General features: G+C 37.5%; 1 protein-coding gene across 3 annotated transcripts in view; it reads right to left on the minus strand.

Annotated features, from left to right (window-relative positions):
• The window catches only part of SLC25A24 (solute carrier family 25 member 24), a 59,267-nt gene that overhangs the window by 22,448 nt on the left and 22,773 nt on the right, over positions 1-14,046 (minus strand). For all 3 annotated transcript variants that reach the window (XM_079913607.1, XM_079913608.1, XM_079913609.1), the window contains exons 3-6: positions 12,514-12,601; positions 8,122-8,233; positions 6,016-6,174; positions 3,599-3,751 (exon numbers count right to left, since the gene is read on the minus strand). In XM_079913607.1, the coding sequence (XP_079769733.1) occupies positions 3,599-3,751; positions 6,016-6,174; positions 8,122-8,233; positions 12,514-12,601 (512 nt within the window). The remainder of the gene's footprint in view (positions 1-3,598; positions 3,752-6,015; positions 6,175-8,121; positions 8,234-12,513; positions 12,602-14,046) is intronic.

The following is a 14,046-nucleotide window of genomic DNA, read 5'->3' on the forward strand; positions in this document are numbered from 1 at the left end:
CCCGAGCTGACATGAGAACAGTCCTCCACACAGTCAAAGGCTAATCCTGCCAGCAGACTGGTTAGTACCTATTTCTCCCCCAGCCCCTCCACCCCCCCACTCCCTAGTCCACACACATACTTCCTCTGAATACCTGCTGCACTTGTCATCAGTCTCTCTCACTTATATTTTTTAACCTCTTTCTTTGTATTGACATGCTTCCTTCAGCCATAGGCATGTCATCAAAATGAAACGTATCAAAACCCAACATGCTTCTAACCTATCACTCTCTCCCTCTTCTTTTCTCCTTCCCTTCACTGAAGTCAAGCTCCCAACAAAGGTGTCTACTGTCCAGTTTTCTTCACCTCCTGTTCACTTCAGCTCATTTCAATTGGTTTATCATCTCATTACCTCACTGAAACATTTATACCAAGCTTTCCCGTCTCGGAGCTGGTAAATTCTGAAAGATAAACTGTTTATTGTATTTAGTACCCTGCAGTATTTGACCCTTCATGGAACCCTCTTCTTCCTCTGACTTCTAGGCCGTCACTTTCTCTGGATTTCCTCCTGTCTCTTTGGCTTCTCTTTCTCAGTCTCCTCTACAAGTTTCTCCTACTTCTCCCTGGACATATCCCCAGAACTGTTCTCATTCTGTAAGCCTTCCTAAGGGCTCCATTCCAAAGGCTTTTCACCTCAATCACAACCTCCCTGTCCTACTGGACAGCTCCTTGTACGTATTACAGAAACAACTCAAACCCAGCATGTCCAAAATGCAACCTGTTGTCTTCCCTCAAAATCAGTTCCTCTTGTTCCTCTTATTGTGTTCTCTACATACTTAGTTGCTCAAGTTAGAAACCAGAGTATCACCCTTGATTCCTCTTTCTCACCTCTACATTCACTCAGTGAGTTCTGTTGTTTCTATTTCCCAAAATAGTTTTCAGTTCATTTCAGTTTTTCTTCAATCACTACAGCCGTCTCCTTATACTGGTACTCATTTCTTACCTGAATTCCTGAAATATTTCCTTAAATAGTCTCCCTGCCTCAACTACAGCCTCACTCTCTTCCAATACCTCTTCACTCTTTTTCCACATTGATCTTTCTTAAATGTAAATATACTTATTCCACTTCCCTACGTAAGATGCTTCAATAACCCTCTCACCACATTCAGGATAAAATCTAGACTCCTATCACATCTGGCTCCTGCCTATCTGTCCAGCCTGCTTTCATCATCATCTTCCCGGACACACACTCCACTACACTTAAACCCAGTGGACCACCTTCAGCTTCCTTATTGAGTGATGCTCTCCTGTGCCAACATTTCTGTCCACAGGCTGCTGCTTCTGCTCAAATACCCATCTTCCCCTTCATCTTAATGGACGTAAGACTCACACTCATTCAATGAGGATTTACTGGCACTGGGCAAGGTGCCGGGAACACACACCTGAAAACAGATCCTGCCTAAGGAAGCTCACAGCCTCCTTAAGAAGAGAGATAAGTACTGAGATCATCAGAATTCAGTGTGAGAGTGCTAACAGAGGGAAACAAAGGGAGGAAATAACTCCCGAGCAAAGTCTTGAAAGATGTTCACCACCATATGACCTATAGGAAGAGGAATGGTGTGTGTGTGTGTCACTGGAGTGGGGGGTGGGGGAGGGATGACTGTAAAGTACCCTTGGGATATGTAAGCGGAGATGCACAGATATGCAGTGCTCAGGTGGATGTGCAGGTATAGAGATGAAGAGAAAAATGTTAGAATGGAAAGCAGTTAGAATGCAGATGGCAGCTGAAACCATGAGAACACAACACCGTACTGCCACCCTGTTCCTGATCCAATTGAACTGCTATGGCAATGAGGACCCAAATGGACCGCAGCTTTATCCCATGTTGATGTGTTTAAGAGAGCTACGTACCAGGCTGAAAATATTCTTTTCTTCGTTTTCTAAACTATTAGTTATTCAATGAACAAGACCTACCTGAATACAGAAGTGAGCTAGTTAGGTACTCTGGGAAATTTGAGAATATATATGGCATAACATTTATGCCAAGGTAGTCTACAACTCACTGGGAAAAACAATGGGTTTTCCATATCCAATGGAAAATTGGATATTCTGTAAAATAGTACTCTAAGGAAACCAGGCAGGAGAGGCATCAGTTTTGGTTAGGATGCTTAGGAAATGCTTCTCATAGGAAGCTGGGCTTTGGACTTAAGAGAACCCTGAGGGATGAAAGGACCTTCAGCAGGGGGCAGAAAATGGACAGGCATCATAGGTCCCAGAGACCACAAGAACACTATACCACACTGTGCAGAGAGCTTTCTCTTGATATCTAAGAAAAGTTAGCATGCAGTAATTAAATATTGTGAAGAGGCCTGAGAAAGGAGCCTGGCTGGATGCCTGTTGGTAGTGTTCAAGGTAAGAATCTCCTAAGTAGCATAAAGTATAATACATACATTTGCTTGCAATAATACAGACTTTCAAAAATATTGACTTCCTGCATATGGAATAATGGTTTTATACTTGAATACTTATTTATTTTAGGGTCTGGTTTTCCTATCATAAAATCCAAGTATGTGATCAGAATAACCTGCAGGTATCTAAAATGCTAGCCCTTACTAGTTGTGATATGTATCCTCAAACATCCACAGAAGGAAAATATACTTCCCAAAGATAAGCTGTAATTAAAGTCATGGAGGCTACATTTTCTTCAATGTTTTCTTTGCTTCTCTATTTCCTAAGCCAAGAAAAAAACACCACTAGACTTTGTAATCTTCTCAAGAGTCTTCTGTTGCTCAAGAACAAAATGTTCTCCAAAATTATCAAAAATCTATTTGAAATAATACAAAATATAAGGTGGAATTCAATTTCAAGGTTCTTATGGTTAACAATGATGGAAGAAGTATCGGAAAGAATCATTTTGTGCGTGCTTAACTAGACAATTCTGCTAATGACAAAGAGAAGCCAAACTCTAAAATCCACTACTGTATTTCCTCTTAACACCAAGTTATGCTGAAGCAGCATCCTAATATCTAAGCATCCTAAACAATCTAAGTCAACAGAGAAGTTGATTCAGAGGTAAATGCATTCATTCATTTACTCATTCACTCACTCATTCTACACTTACTGAGCACTTATCACACGCCAGGCTCTGTCTAAATGCTGGAGTGCACGGAGGAGAAGCCAAGCCCCTGCCTTCATGGAGCTTTCACTCTAAATTCAACTCAATTTTATAGCAATGTCAAATTACACAAAGGACTCCAACTTAAAAGTTTTCCTTCCAGATGCCGGATGGGGATACTTTCACAAAAACTTATGTGAGTGTGCAGCTTCTATTCTGAATTCAAAATGAATAAGCTAAAATCTTACATTTCCTTTAAGAGCTACTTAGAAAAGAACACAAAAGTCTTTTTAAGTAATATGAAATTCAGAATCCCAGAATTGAGTCATAAGGGATCTCTGAGGTTATCTAGTCTAATCTCCTATAAGAGAAATTCCTCATGGAGTATATGTGGAAAATTATCATGTATTAAAATAATAATCTAAAAAGCATTGTATGATAATTGTTATTGAATCAGTTTATTAACTCCCCTTTGATAACAAATTCCACAGGTGATAACTATTACCTGTTCATATGCCCAGAACTTAACAGCTGTCTCAGGAGCAATTTTAATTACATTTGTACCATTTCCTCTCCAAAGTGAGCGGATACCTCCCTCTTTCACCATCTGTCGAAAGCCGCCATATATGTTCATTTTCTCTGATTTTGAACCATGGACCTAAAAACAAAAGCAAAACGATATGAAATACTGGTGGGATGTTATTATTACTATTTCTAAAGTAACCATACAATCCACTCTCTTTTCTTCAGTATTATTTATTACTGCATGAAGATGTATTTGAAAATAGACTATAGAAGGCTGAGAAAATATATAAGGGGAAGAACTATTACCATCATTTTAGAAGCCTGACTCTGAATCTAAAACTAAGAAAAATCGTAACCCTCAGTGTGGGAAAGCAAACAGAGAAGGCATGATCAAAAGTAAAATTATGAACAATGTTCGTAAGATAAAATGAACCAACTTATTATTTATTAGGCTATGGAACACCCTTTGGAACATGAGCAAGTTCAGTATAAGAAAAATTAGAAAAATATACTGAATGTAATATATTATCCCTCCCCCTGAGAAGTAATACTGACTTGAAATATAAATGGGACTCAACACAATCTGGATGTTATGTTTATCAGAGCCATAGAGAATAGAATACACACAGCCTGACACCAAAAATAAAAATTGTAACTTCTACAGCTTATCTCGAAATCTCATGTACCAACTGCCTAACCCAGTGAATACTGATGAATTATCTGGCTCATACTACCGATGTGATAGTTGTTTAAATAAACTAGACCTTATGCTTGCCTCTATATAAAACTGATTAAATCTAATAAACCAAAAGTAATTAAAGAAGTCAGCTATGCTTCTGATTGTTTCTGCTTACACAAAATGAGTGACTACTATTAAAAAAAAAAAAACCAAGAAGGGAGGAAGGGAGAGGCTGAAGACTAAAGGTCAGCCATGAGGGCAGTATGTGATCTAGTCACAATAAAAACTCTGGACACCAAAGACTCAGGTGAGCCTCCTTGGTTGGTGTGCAACTCTGTGCATGTTGTCACACGCCAATGTCAGGAAATAATACATTCTGACTCTCTGGGGAGAAAACAACAGAAACTCTGCATTTGGTACTTCCCTGGAAGCCCTATGCTCTTCTTTCCTTGGCTGATTTTAATATATATCCTTCACTGTAATAAACCATAACCATGAGTATAAAAGCTTCCAGTGAGTTCTGTGAATTAATGAATCTGAAGGTAGTTTGGGGAAACCCCTGAACTTTCAGGAACAGAAGTCTAAATATATCCATTTTATTTTAAATAAACTTCACAATAAAATACGACAAAGGAAAAGATGAATGCTTATTCAAGCTCTCTCAAAGTCAATTTACTATTGTTCCTAAAGAAAAACATACAGGCCGATTCCCTCTCCTTTTTTTTTAAAGCAGTATCTTTACCCCTAAACATATTTTGAGATGTAGGTACATTCTCAATGGATGCTGGTTTAAAATATTGTCAGAAATCATTTTGTACAGAAATCTAATGGCAAATATAAAAAGTGCTGACCATAGGTATAACAACACAACTTTTAAAACCCTTTTTTAAGCAGCTAGTATGTTCTAGCAGGGTGTTCCAGCCTACCAGGCATTTTCACATACCTTACATTATTTAATTCTTACAACCACCCTTGTTAGATATTCCTATTCCCATTCTAGAATGAAGGAAAATGAGGCCTCAGGGGTTTCATGCAGTGTGAGAACCATGAGCTTTAGAGCCAGAAATACTCCATTCCTTGTCTAATCTGTTGTAAAGGAAAAGTTATTTAACTCTCTGAGCCTTGTGTTCCCCACAGATAATATGAGGATAAAATCCCCCCATGCAGGGTTACTAGAGGATTAAATGGGTTACCATAATGAGCACCAAATAAATATTAATCCTTTCCTTTCCCTCTTTCTTTTCACTCTGACCAGCCAAGCCTACACTGCTAGTAAATAGGAAAGTCAGCTTATAAAACCAGGTCTTTCCTGCCAACCTCAGCTTTAGAATAATTTTTTAAGTTACATCCTTGTTTCAAGATTCTAGATTTCAGAAAAACCCTCTTTTGAGAAAGAACACAAAATACAAGGAAAATATAAGTAATTTAAGGAGAACCCTACAATAATGGCTAGAGATTTCCTTTTCTAATTAAACATTTGAATAGTCACAGAAAGCCAAGATTAAAAGTTCATCACACACATGTACCAACAATTTAAGGTTTGGTCAAACACTGAAATACTTAACATGGACTGAATTTAGGATTAATAGCAATAAAATTGAGAGATTTCTTTTTAAAGGTATGACTATCACTGCAAAATTTTTAAACTTTTTTCAAAGCACCGTATTTCTCATTGTTTCAGGATATTTTGGGCAAACTTAGAAGATCGCAAAGCTCACCTGCATCATGACTTTCAGACGATCCAAAGGGGCAGTGCTTGTTCGAGAGACGGCACCAGCAACACCTCCTGCCAAAAGCTGCCTCCACCACTGCCCCGACTTCTTTTCATCTTCCGTGAATTCATCTGGAATAGTTAAACTATCTCCTATGTCAATACCCTGTTAAAATGGAAGAAAGAGCCCCAGGCTCCATCAATTAAAGACAGATCGTTCCAGAAGGTTTGCTTCTTTGAAAGAAGAATTACATATTTTATAATTAAGATCAGCTTCAATCCTTAGAAAGTACTGTACTGAACCAATCTGAGCATATAGGCAATTATAAGTAGCCTATTCACGCTAAATGAAGTACAGTATCGGTCCGCAAGAAATGAAAATTAACAGTAATTACAAATTTACAAAACCAAAAATCACAACTTTTTTCTTAATAGATTCAGAATAACTTTTCTCTTCTAGGTCTAAGTCAGAATGAAAGAGCAGCATTTGATCAGAGGTAGTGAATCCTTAGCTACAGAAAGAAAACAATTTGTCAGTTCTTCAAAGATACACACTTTATCTCAAAATTATATCCACATTACACTTGATAACATGATATGTGCTCTAAAGATGTAAATAAAAATTAAATTAAAACTGTAATTTGAGTACCCCTAAACTCATTTCCTATATAGACTGTCTGTAAATATTTTTATAAATCTGACTTGTCATTTAAAACATGCGACATTCTATATAAAATTTAGCTTACAGAGAGGTATTGTTTAAAATGATCTACCTTCCAATCTTCTCTAAATATTACTATAGGTTACAAACATAGCTTGACAGAAACAAAATTCTATAATAATATTTTTACAACTTTATTATCTAAATGATTCTAGTGTAAAAGATTTTATAGGTAAGACTGTCAGGGTAAGGAGCTTTGCTATAGTAGTAACCCTCTATTTCTTCATTTTACAATCAATAAAATGGATACATGATTGTAGCCTCAACTATTACTATCTCCAAAGATGCAATAAGAATTTGATTATGTAAATATGACTTCACATAAGTATAAAATTTATCAAGGCAACTGAACTACAAATATAGTATTTATACTCATAGTTGAAAAGGCATTAGTCACCAATAATTCTACAATGCTCTAGGTAAGTTTAGGCATTGTTACTAGTAACAATGTGAACTCTAGGCTTCATTTAGTGCATATAAAATGTACTGAAATCCAGGAATATGTATAGAAGTCAAGCCCATTAGAAAAATAAAAATTCCTTCAAAGAGTTCCCACTGTTTTCAGGAACAGATTGCAGAATGAAATGAATTTCATTTACCCCAGGATATTTCAGTAGGATATTAATGTAATTTAATTAAAATTTGAAAGTTTAGAAAAATACAGATGGATAGGTGTGCAATACTAAACAGATGAGCCAAAGATATTTTAACCTTCCATGATTATTATTATAGGTGCCTTAAGCCAGAGATAAATGTAGGTGGTTGACTGAACAAGCAAGTTTCAGAAGGGATCTTTGGTCATTATCAACCACGAGGTACTGAGATTATTTAGGCAATATATTATCTATAAAAAGTAAAAGCCCCAGGACTTCTCTGGTGGCACAGTGGTTAAGAATCCTCCTGCCAATGCAGGGGACATGGGTTCGATCCCTGGTCTGGGAAGATCCCACATGCTGCGGAGCAACTAAGCCCGTGCACCACAACTACTGAGCCTGTGCTCTAGAGCCCACAAGCCACAACTACTGAGCCCATGTGCCACAACTACTGAACCCCGCGTGCCTGGAGCCCATTATCCACGAGAGAAGCCACTGCAATGAGAAGCCCACGCACCTCAACAAAGAGTATCCCCCGCTCGCTGCAACTAGAGAAAGCCCACCCGCAGCAACGAAGACCCAACACAACCAAAAATAAATAAAATAAAATTAATTTTAAAAAAAAAGCTTTAATATACTCTGAGTATACACCTAACAGAATACGTAGAACTCTACAAGTTAAAGAGCTACTGAGACGGGCACCATGGCCCATAAGTGTTACAGAGTGCTCTTGGATGATAACCACACCAATTGCTTACAGCTCCAAATAAGTATAAATTAATACATAAAGCGTACTCACAGTAGAATGTTTCCAGAAACGGATAATTTCCTCAATGTCTGTAACAGGGTTAAATAAGAAGTAGTCTCTCCATTCATTCCAGTCCACGGTCATTGTCCCATCAGCATCGATGCTGAAAATAAAAAGAAGCTGATTAAAGAACAAAATAAAATGTATAAATAAAACTAACATTATTGGCCATGTTGCAGAATGACAGTTTCTCTTCCAACTTAATATTCTTAAAAGGTTTTTGGAAAGAGCAACAAGCATTCGATGATCTGTTTTAATCATTTAGATAAAAATAGACCCACAAATTACAGGTCTCACTAAAGGCTACTTTTGGTGCTCTGTCAAACTCCAAGTCAATGAGCTATCAAACACTAATGCTGGAAGATAAAACTGCGGGGTAGCAATGAATGAATTTATGATCCATTTTTTCTTACACTGGCTCAAGAAGATAGTTCTTAATGTTCTATTGTAACATTTGGATGTGACTTCAGAATATACTCAAAATACACTATCAATTTCCTTCTCCAATTTTCTCTAAGCTAAGAAAATTACCAATGATTGTAAAAAATAAAATCAAACTTGGTGATTGGGCCTTCTGAGTCTTAAGAAATCCTGGTACCTTATCTTCAACATTTAAAATTAACATATTAACATATGTTAATTAATTAATATGTTAACATATTGTAGCCATTAACTTTTTGCTTATTTTAGTAGGTTCTTGGTAATAATGTCATTTGTACCTGTTTATTTTCCTAAAAGCAACTTTAAACTGCCCAGGATTTTGATAGTTTTGTTCACTACTGTAGACTCAGCATCTAAAGTGAGCAGTACAAAGAAAGTGCTCATTTATTTATTGAATTAATGAATATATCTGAAAAAAAAGTTTTGGTGTCTCCTCTGAATTTATTCTATGACTTGTGTGAAAGTGATGCATAAAGATGGCAGTCAGATAACATGCTATTTTCAGATATTTATGATTATATTTTCCAGTGTCACTTTTAACTTTGATTGCATTCATGAAGTTACACTTAAACTTTCAATTGTCCCAGCACACAGGTGTTAACATTCCATATTTGCATAACAGTCCTAGTTACTACTGATGTTTATGACACTATTCTTCTGGGTTAAAATATTTATAGCTCTATTTTTTAATCACTATTTGCTATTTTAATGCAATTGTTTATTGTCTGACCCTACCCCTCAACCCCCCACACACGCATGCAAGCATCCTCCACAAGGCAAGGATTTTTTATTTTATTCACTGATATGACCAAAGTGTCTAGAACAGTGCCTGGCGCAGAGCAAATATTTGTTGAATGAATAAATGAATTCCAAACTCTGCAGCTTAAAGCTACAGAACACTTAGTGTTGACAAACTTCTTAAATAAGATAGTCTCACTGTGGGTTTAAATTGTGTTTCTCTTCAACTTACTAACGAATTTGAGCATCTCATCATATTCATCTGCTATTCATGTTTTTCCCCTTGTGAAATGCTTGTTCATATCTTTTGCCCATTTTTCTAATGGGTTGTGTCTTTTTCTTAAATATGTATAGTTCTTTATATAGTTGATTTAATCCTTCAAGTTATAAGTTAGCAAGTACCTTCTCTTTGTCTTTTCATTTTATTTACAGTGTCCATGAATAGATGCTCTTAATTATAATACAGATGAATTTATCAATCTTTTCATATATGGTTACTGACTTCTGTATTTTTTTAAAATAAATTCTTCCCTATACTGAGATATAGACATTTGCTTCTTTTTCCTCTAAAGGTACTGCAGTGTAACTTTCACATTTAGTTTGATTTTTTTTTAATTGAAGTACAGTTGTTTTACAGTATTATGTTAGTTTCAGATGTACAGCAAAGTGACTCAGTAATATGTATAATTTTTTCAGATTATTTTCCATTATAGGTTATTACAAGATATTGAATATAGTTCCCTGTGCTATACAGTAAATCCTTGTTGCTTATCTATTTTATGTATAGTAGTTTGTATCTGTTAATCCCATACTCCTAATTTATCCTTCCTACCCTCCCTTTCCCTTTTGGTAACCATAAGTTTGTTTTCTATGTCTGTGATTTCTGTGCATGGCGTGAGGCAGGTACCCAACTGTATTTCTGTCTGCATGGATAACCAGGTGCACCAGAACAATTTATTGCATAGTCTCTCCTTTTCCCAGGGATTTGCAGTTACTTCTCTCATGTGACAAATCCCAAATACAGATGGGTCTGTTTCTGGGATGGTATGTTCCACTTGTCAACTTGTCTATCTGTGTAGCAATACCACTAAGTCTTAATTATAGCTTATAACAACTCTTTGATATCTGATAGGGCAGGCCCCCAGCTCCTTAGGGTTCTCCAAGAATGTCTTGGTTATTCTTGGGCCTGTATGGTTTCATTTTTCTCTAGAAATGTTTCATAGCCCAAATGCTGGGGCAAAGAGAACAACTGAGAGGGTGGTTCAGGATTGGGGGAAAGTAAGTAGGAGTGGTGGAAGGAATCGATTAAGAGGAGATTGACGGACTGGTGGAAATGAAGGGGCCAGAGATCTGTAAGTCAAAACGCAAGTACCATAGGAGCAAGACAGTGTAGAATCTGGAGGAAGAAGGGTCAGAAGGTAGGATACAGGTTTTTAAGACTTCAGACGAGGAGTGAAGTCTGAAGTCTGAAGTCAGACGAGGAGTGGCTTCAAGTTATGATACAATCCTGAGAGGGAGTGGGCTGCTGAAGCAAAATGGAATAAAAGTCTCAGGTGTGTTGAGGAAGGCAAGGAACACTGACGCTAGAAAGAGGAGTCACCGGCACGAATACTGAAGTTTCCTAGGACCTAAAGAGAAAATGACTACTTGACAAGTGCCACAAGGTCCTCAATAAATGTGGAGAGGGAACTAGAGATAAGAAAATTAGAGGAAAGAGGGATGGATATGAAAGCCTAAATGGAAAATGGATTTTACTTGAGAGCGGAAGATAAAGGTACATGAAGCACACATGTTTGGGAGCGACTGCCTACCTATTTCAGCTACTCCCCACCCATATCGTCTACTGAAAAAGTAGAACTAGGAGGCTGTATTTCAACCAAGTGATTCCTATTCTCATACTCTGATGACTCAGCCTCAGCTGTTTCAATCAGCACCTTTCAGACTTCTCTCCCATGAATTCAGTTTTGAGTATACTAAGAGACAGTGAAACGGCAGAAAGGAAGCTGACATTTGGAGGTATTACGAGTCACACTGATGGCTGAGCACTCAAGGGAAGGTCCGTGATTTCCACTACTGAAAACACAATCCGATTCTGCCTTTTAAAACACTGTGAGATAATAGAAAATATATAACTTGGTCTCTGTTCCCTGTTCCTGGCAAGAGCCCCTAAAGCCCTTGTAATTTCCTAAGTGATAAGAGCACTAGGGCATCTTTTGTTCTAATGAGGCAACTCTGGGTGGGCTCCTGGATGGCTCCTGGATGAGGGCTGGTCACCAGAAAAACCAAGTCATGATTAGAAGCTTGGAATTTTCAGCCCCCTTCCCACCCCCATCCCACCCCAATTCTCCAGAGGGGGAGAGGGACTGAAAATGGAGTTAATAATCGAGCATGCCTACATGAAGAAGCCTCCATAAAAATCTCAATAGCACGGGATTTAGGGAGCTTCTGGTTAGAAAACACATCCATACACTGGCAGAGTGAAACACCTAACTCCACAAAGACACCTGTGCTCAGGACCCTCCAGGCCTCTCCTTACGTATCTTTTTGTCTGCCTGTTCATCTGTATCCTTTATAATATCCTGTAATAAACTGGTAAGCATAAGTAAATGTTTCCCTGAGTTCTGTGAGCTCCTCTAGCAAGTAACTGAACCCAAGGGGGAGAACGTCACGGGAACCTCTGATGTGTAGTCAAGTCAGGCAGAAGATGTGGGTAATCTGGGTACCTACTACTTGCGATTGGCATCTGAAGTGGAGAGCAGTCTTGTGAAACTGAGTCCTTAATCTGTGGGATCTGACACTACCTCCAGGTAGAAAATGTTAGAATTGAGTTATGTTGTAGGACACCCAGCTAGTGTCAGCTAGAATTGCTTGTTGTGGGGAAAAAACCCCACATATTCAGTGACCAGAAGTTTCAGAAGTGAAGTGTTTTGTGTGAGTGGTAAAGGAGTCACGTAAAAGGGAAAACAGAGCTTCTTCTACTGCACCAGCCCTGGAGGCCTTGAAAGAGTTTTCCCAGTCCTATACTTTAGGTATATGCATACACACAAAATGAAAAGCGAGAAAAAGGGGAGAAAGATATTGAAAGTACATAGTGAGGAATGGTAAGGTACAAGGATTTGTTTTAAGCCACACTTACAAAGGCAGATCTCTAATACAGGATACTAAAAGTAAAAAAAAAAAACTGTCAATAGAGGAAGCACTTACCTTTGAAGAATCAACTCTGCTTGTTGTTTAGAAATAGTTAGACCTAGTATCTGGAGAGACTGGACAATTTCAGAAGCCTCAATTTTTCCTTTAAAAAATAAAAATTATAAACTTAGAACTGATAAGGACCTTAGAAATCACGAATTTCAAATCCCTCACTTTATAAGGGAGAGGCTTGGACTGATTAAGGTAAAATTGTGAATTTAGATGAGCTATAGATTTGCTTAAGTACATATTGCAACACCAACTCAAATTTCAACAAATATATTAAACAAATATACACACATTATTTCACTCAAAAGTCATAACAGCCTTGTAGGTAAATAATGACATTCCATCTAAAGAAAAGACTGAGAGCATACATGGCCTTACCAAGAAATGACATTAAGAAGCAGCAGAACTGAGATTCAAATCAAGATACTCTGACTTTGAGGTAAATTCAATTAAGCTAGGATCTATTCATTTTAAAGCATGCATTTCTACATTTTAATAAATGATTAAGCATTTATTATACATAAATATGTAAGGCACTGAGTTAAAAGAAAGTAGAAAATGACTAAATGAAGCCAAAGAGTGTGGAATATTCTTTTGAGAAATCTGGCAATAAAAATAAAGCAGGATAGTAGGATGATGGAAGTAGGAAAATTATTATTATAAGAGCAATTAGAGCATGTTGTAGAAAGGAGAAGAATCAGAAGAGAAGAAGAAAGAGAAAACATAAGCAATAAATGTAAGATTGCGTTTCCCTCAAGCATCCCACAGACCCATGAGGATCCTAAGACTAAGATGCATGGACCAGGTAAACAAACCAAAGGGTCTGATGCCAAACCAGGATTAACAGCAAAGTTCTCCAGGAAAAGAGGAAGACAAAAATTACTGTTAGTGGTGAAAGGGAAGACTCCCTTTAAGGGAAGGACTTTGAAGGAATGACAGGATTTGGAGAGACTTCTCCCAGGGAGAAGAAAGGAGCAGCACGAGAATCTGGACAATGTAAGAGCAGTTAGAGGCGTCACCCTGTTAGCGATGAAATTTTTCAAATACCACTCTGAATAATCTCCTTTCTGGCTGCACTCTCAAAGAAGTACAGTTGATTCTCATTATTCACTGTAGTTACTTTCTATAAGGTCACCATGAACACAGAACTAAAGAACCGAACCGCTGTTCCTAAGGGAAATACAGGGTTAGGCTCCTGTGCCTCTGGTCACAATATTCTCATCAACCAATCAATACAAAACCTTGTTTTCTGTGTGTTTCTGTTTAAAGACACCTTGCTTAATATATATTATTGACTCATAAACATTGAACTCATGGTCAACAGCACTATAACTCATGCCTGAGTGAAGCTTTTCTGACACACCTATTTTCTTCCAAAGGCACGTCACAGCCTTCCCACATTTAGGAACACTCGACAGCATTTCAGCACTGTTCTTGGGAGCCATTGCAAATAGTGAAATCACCAATAAAAAGCATAAAAATGCAAAACACATGGCACCAAGTAGACTGCAGAAGGACTTGTTTACAATAAAAAAGCTA

Source organism: Stenella coeruleoalba (genome assembly GCF_951394435.1).
Source record: "Stenella coeruleoalba genome assembly, chromosome: 1".
NCBI lineage: Eukaryota > Metazoa > Chordata > Mammalia > Artiodactyla > Delphinidae > Stenella > Stenella coeruleoalba.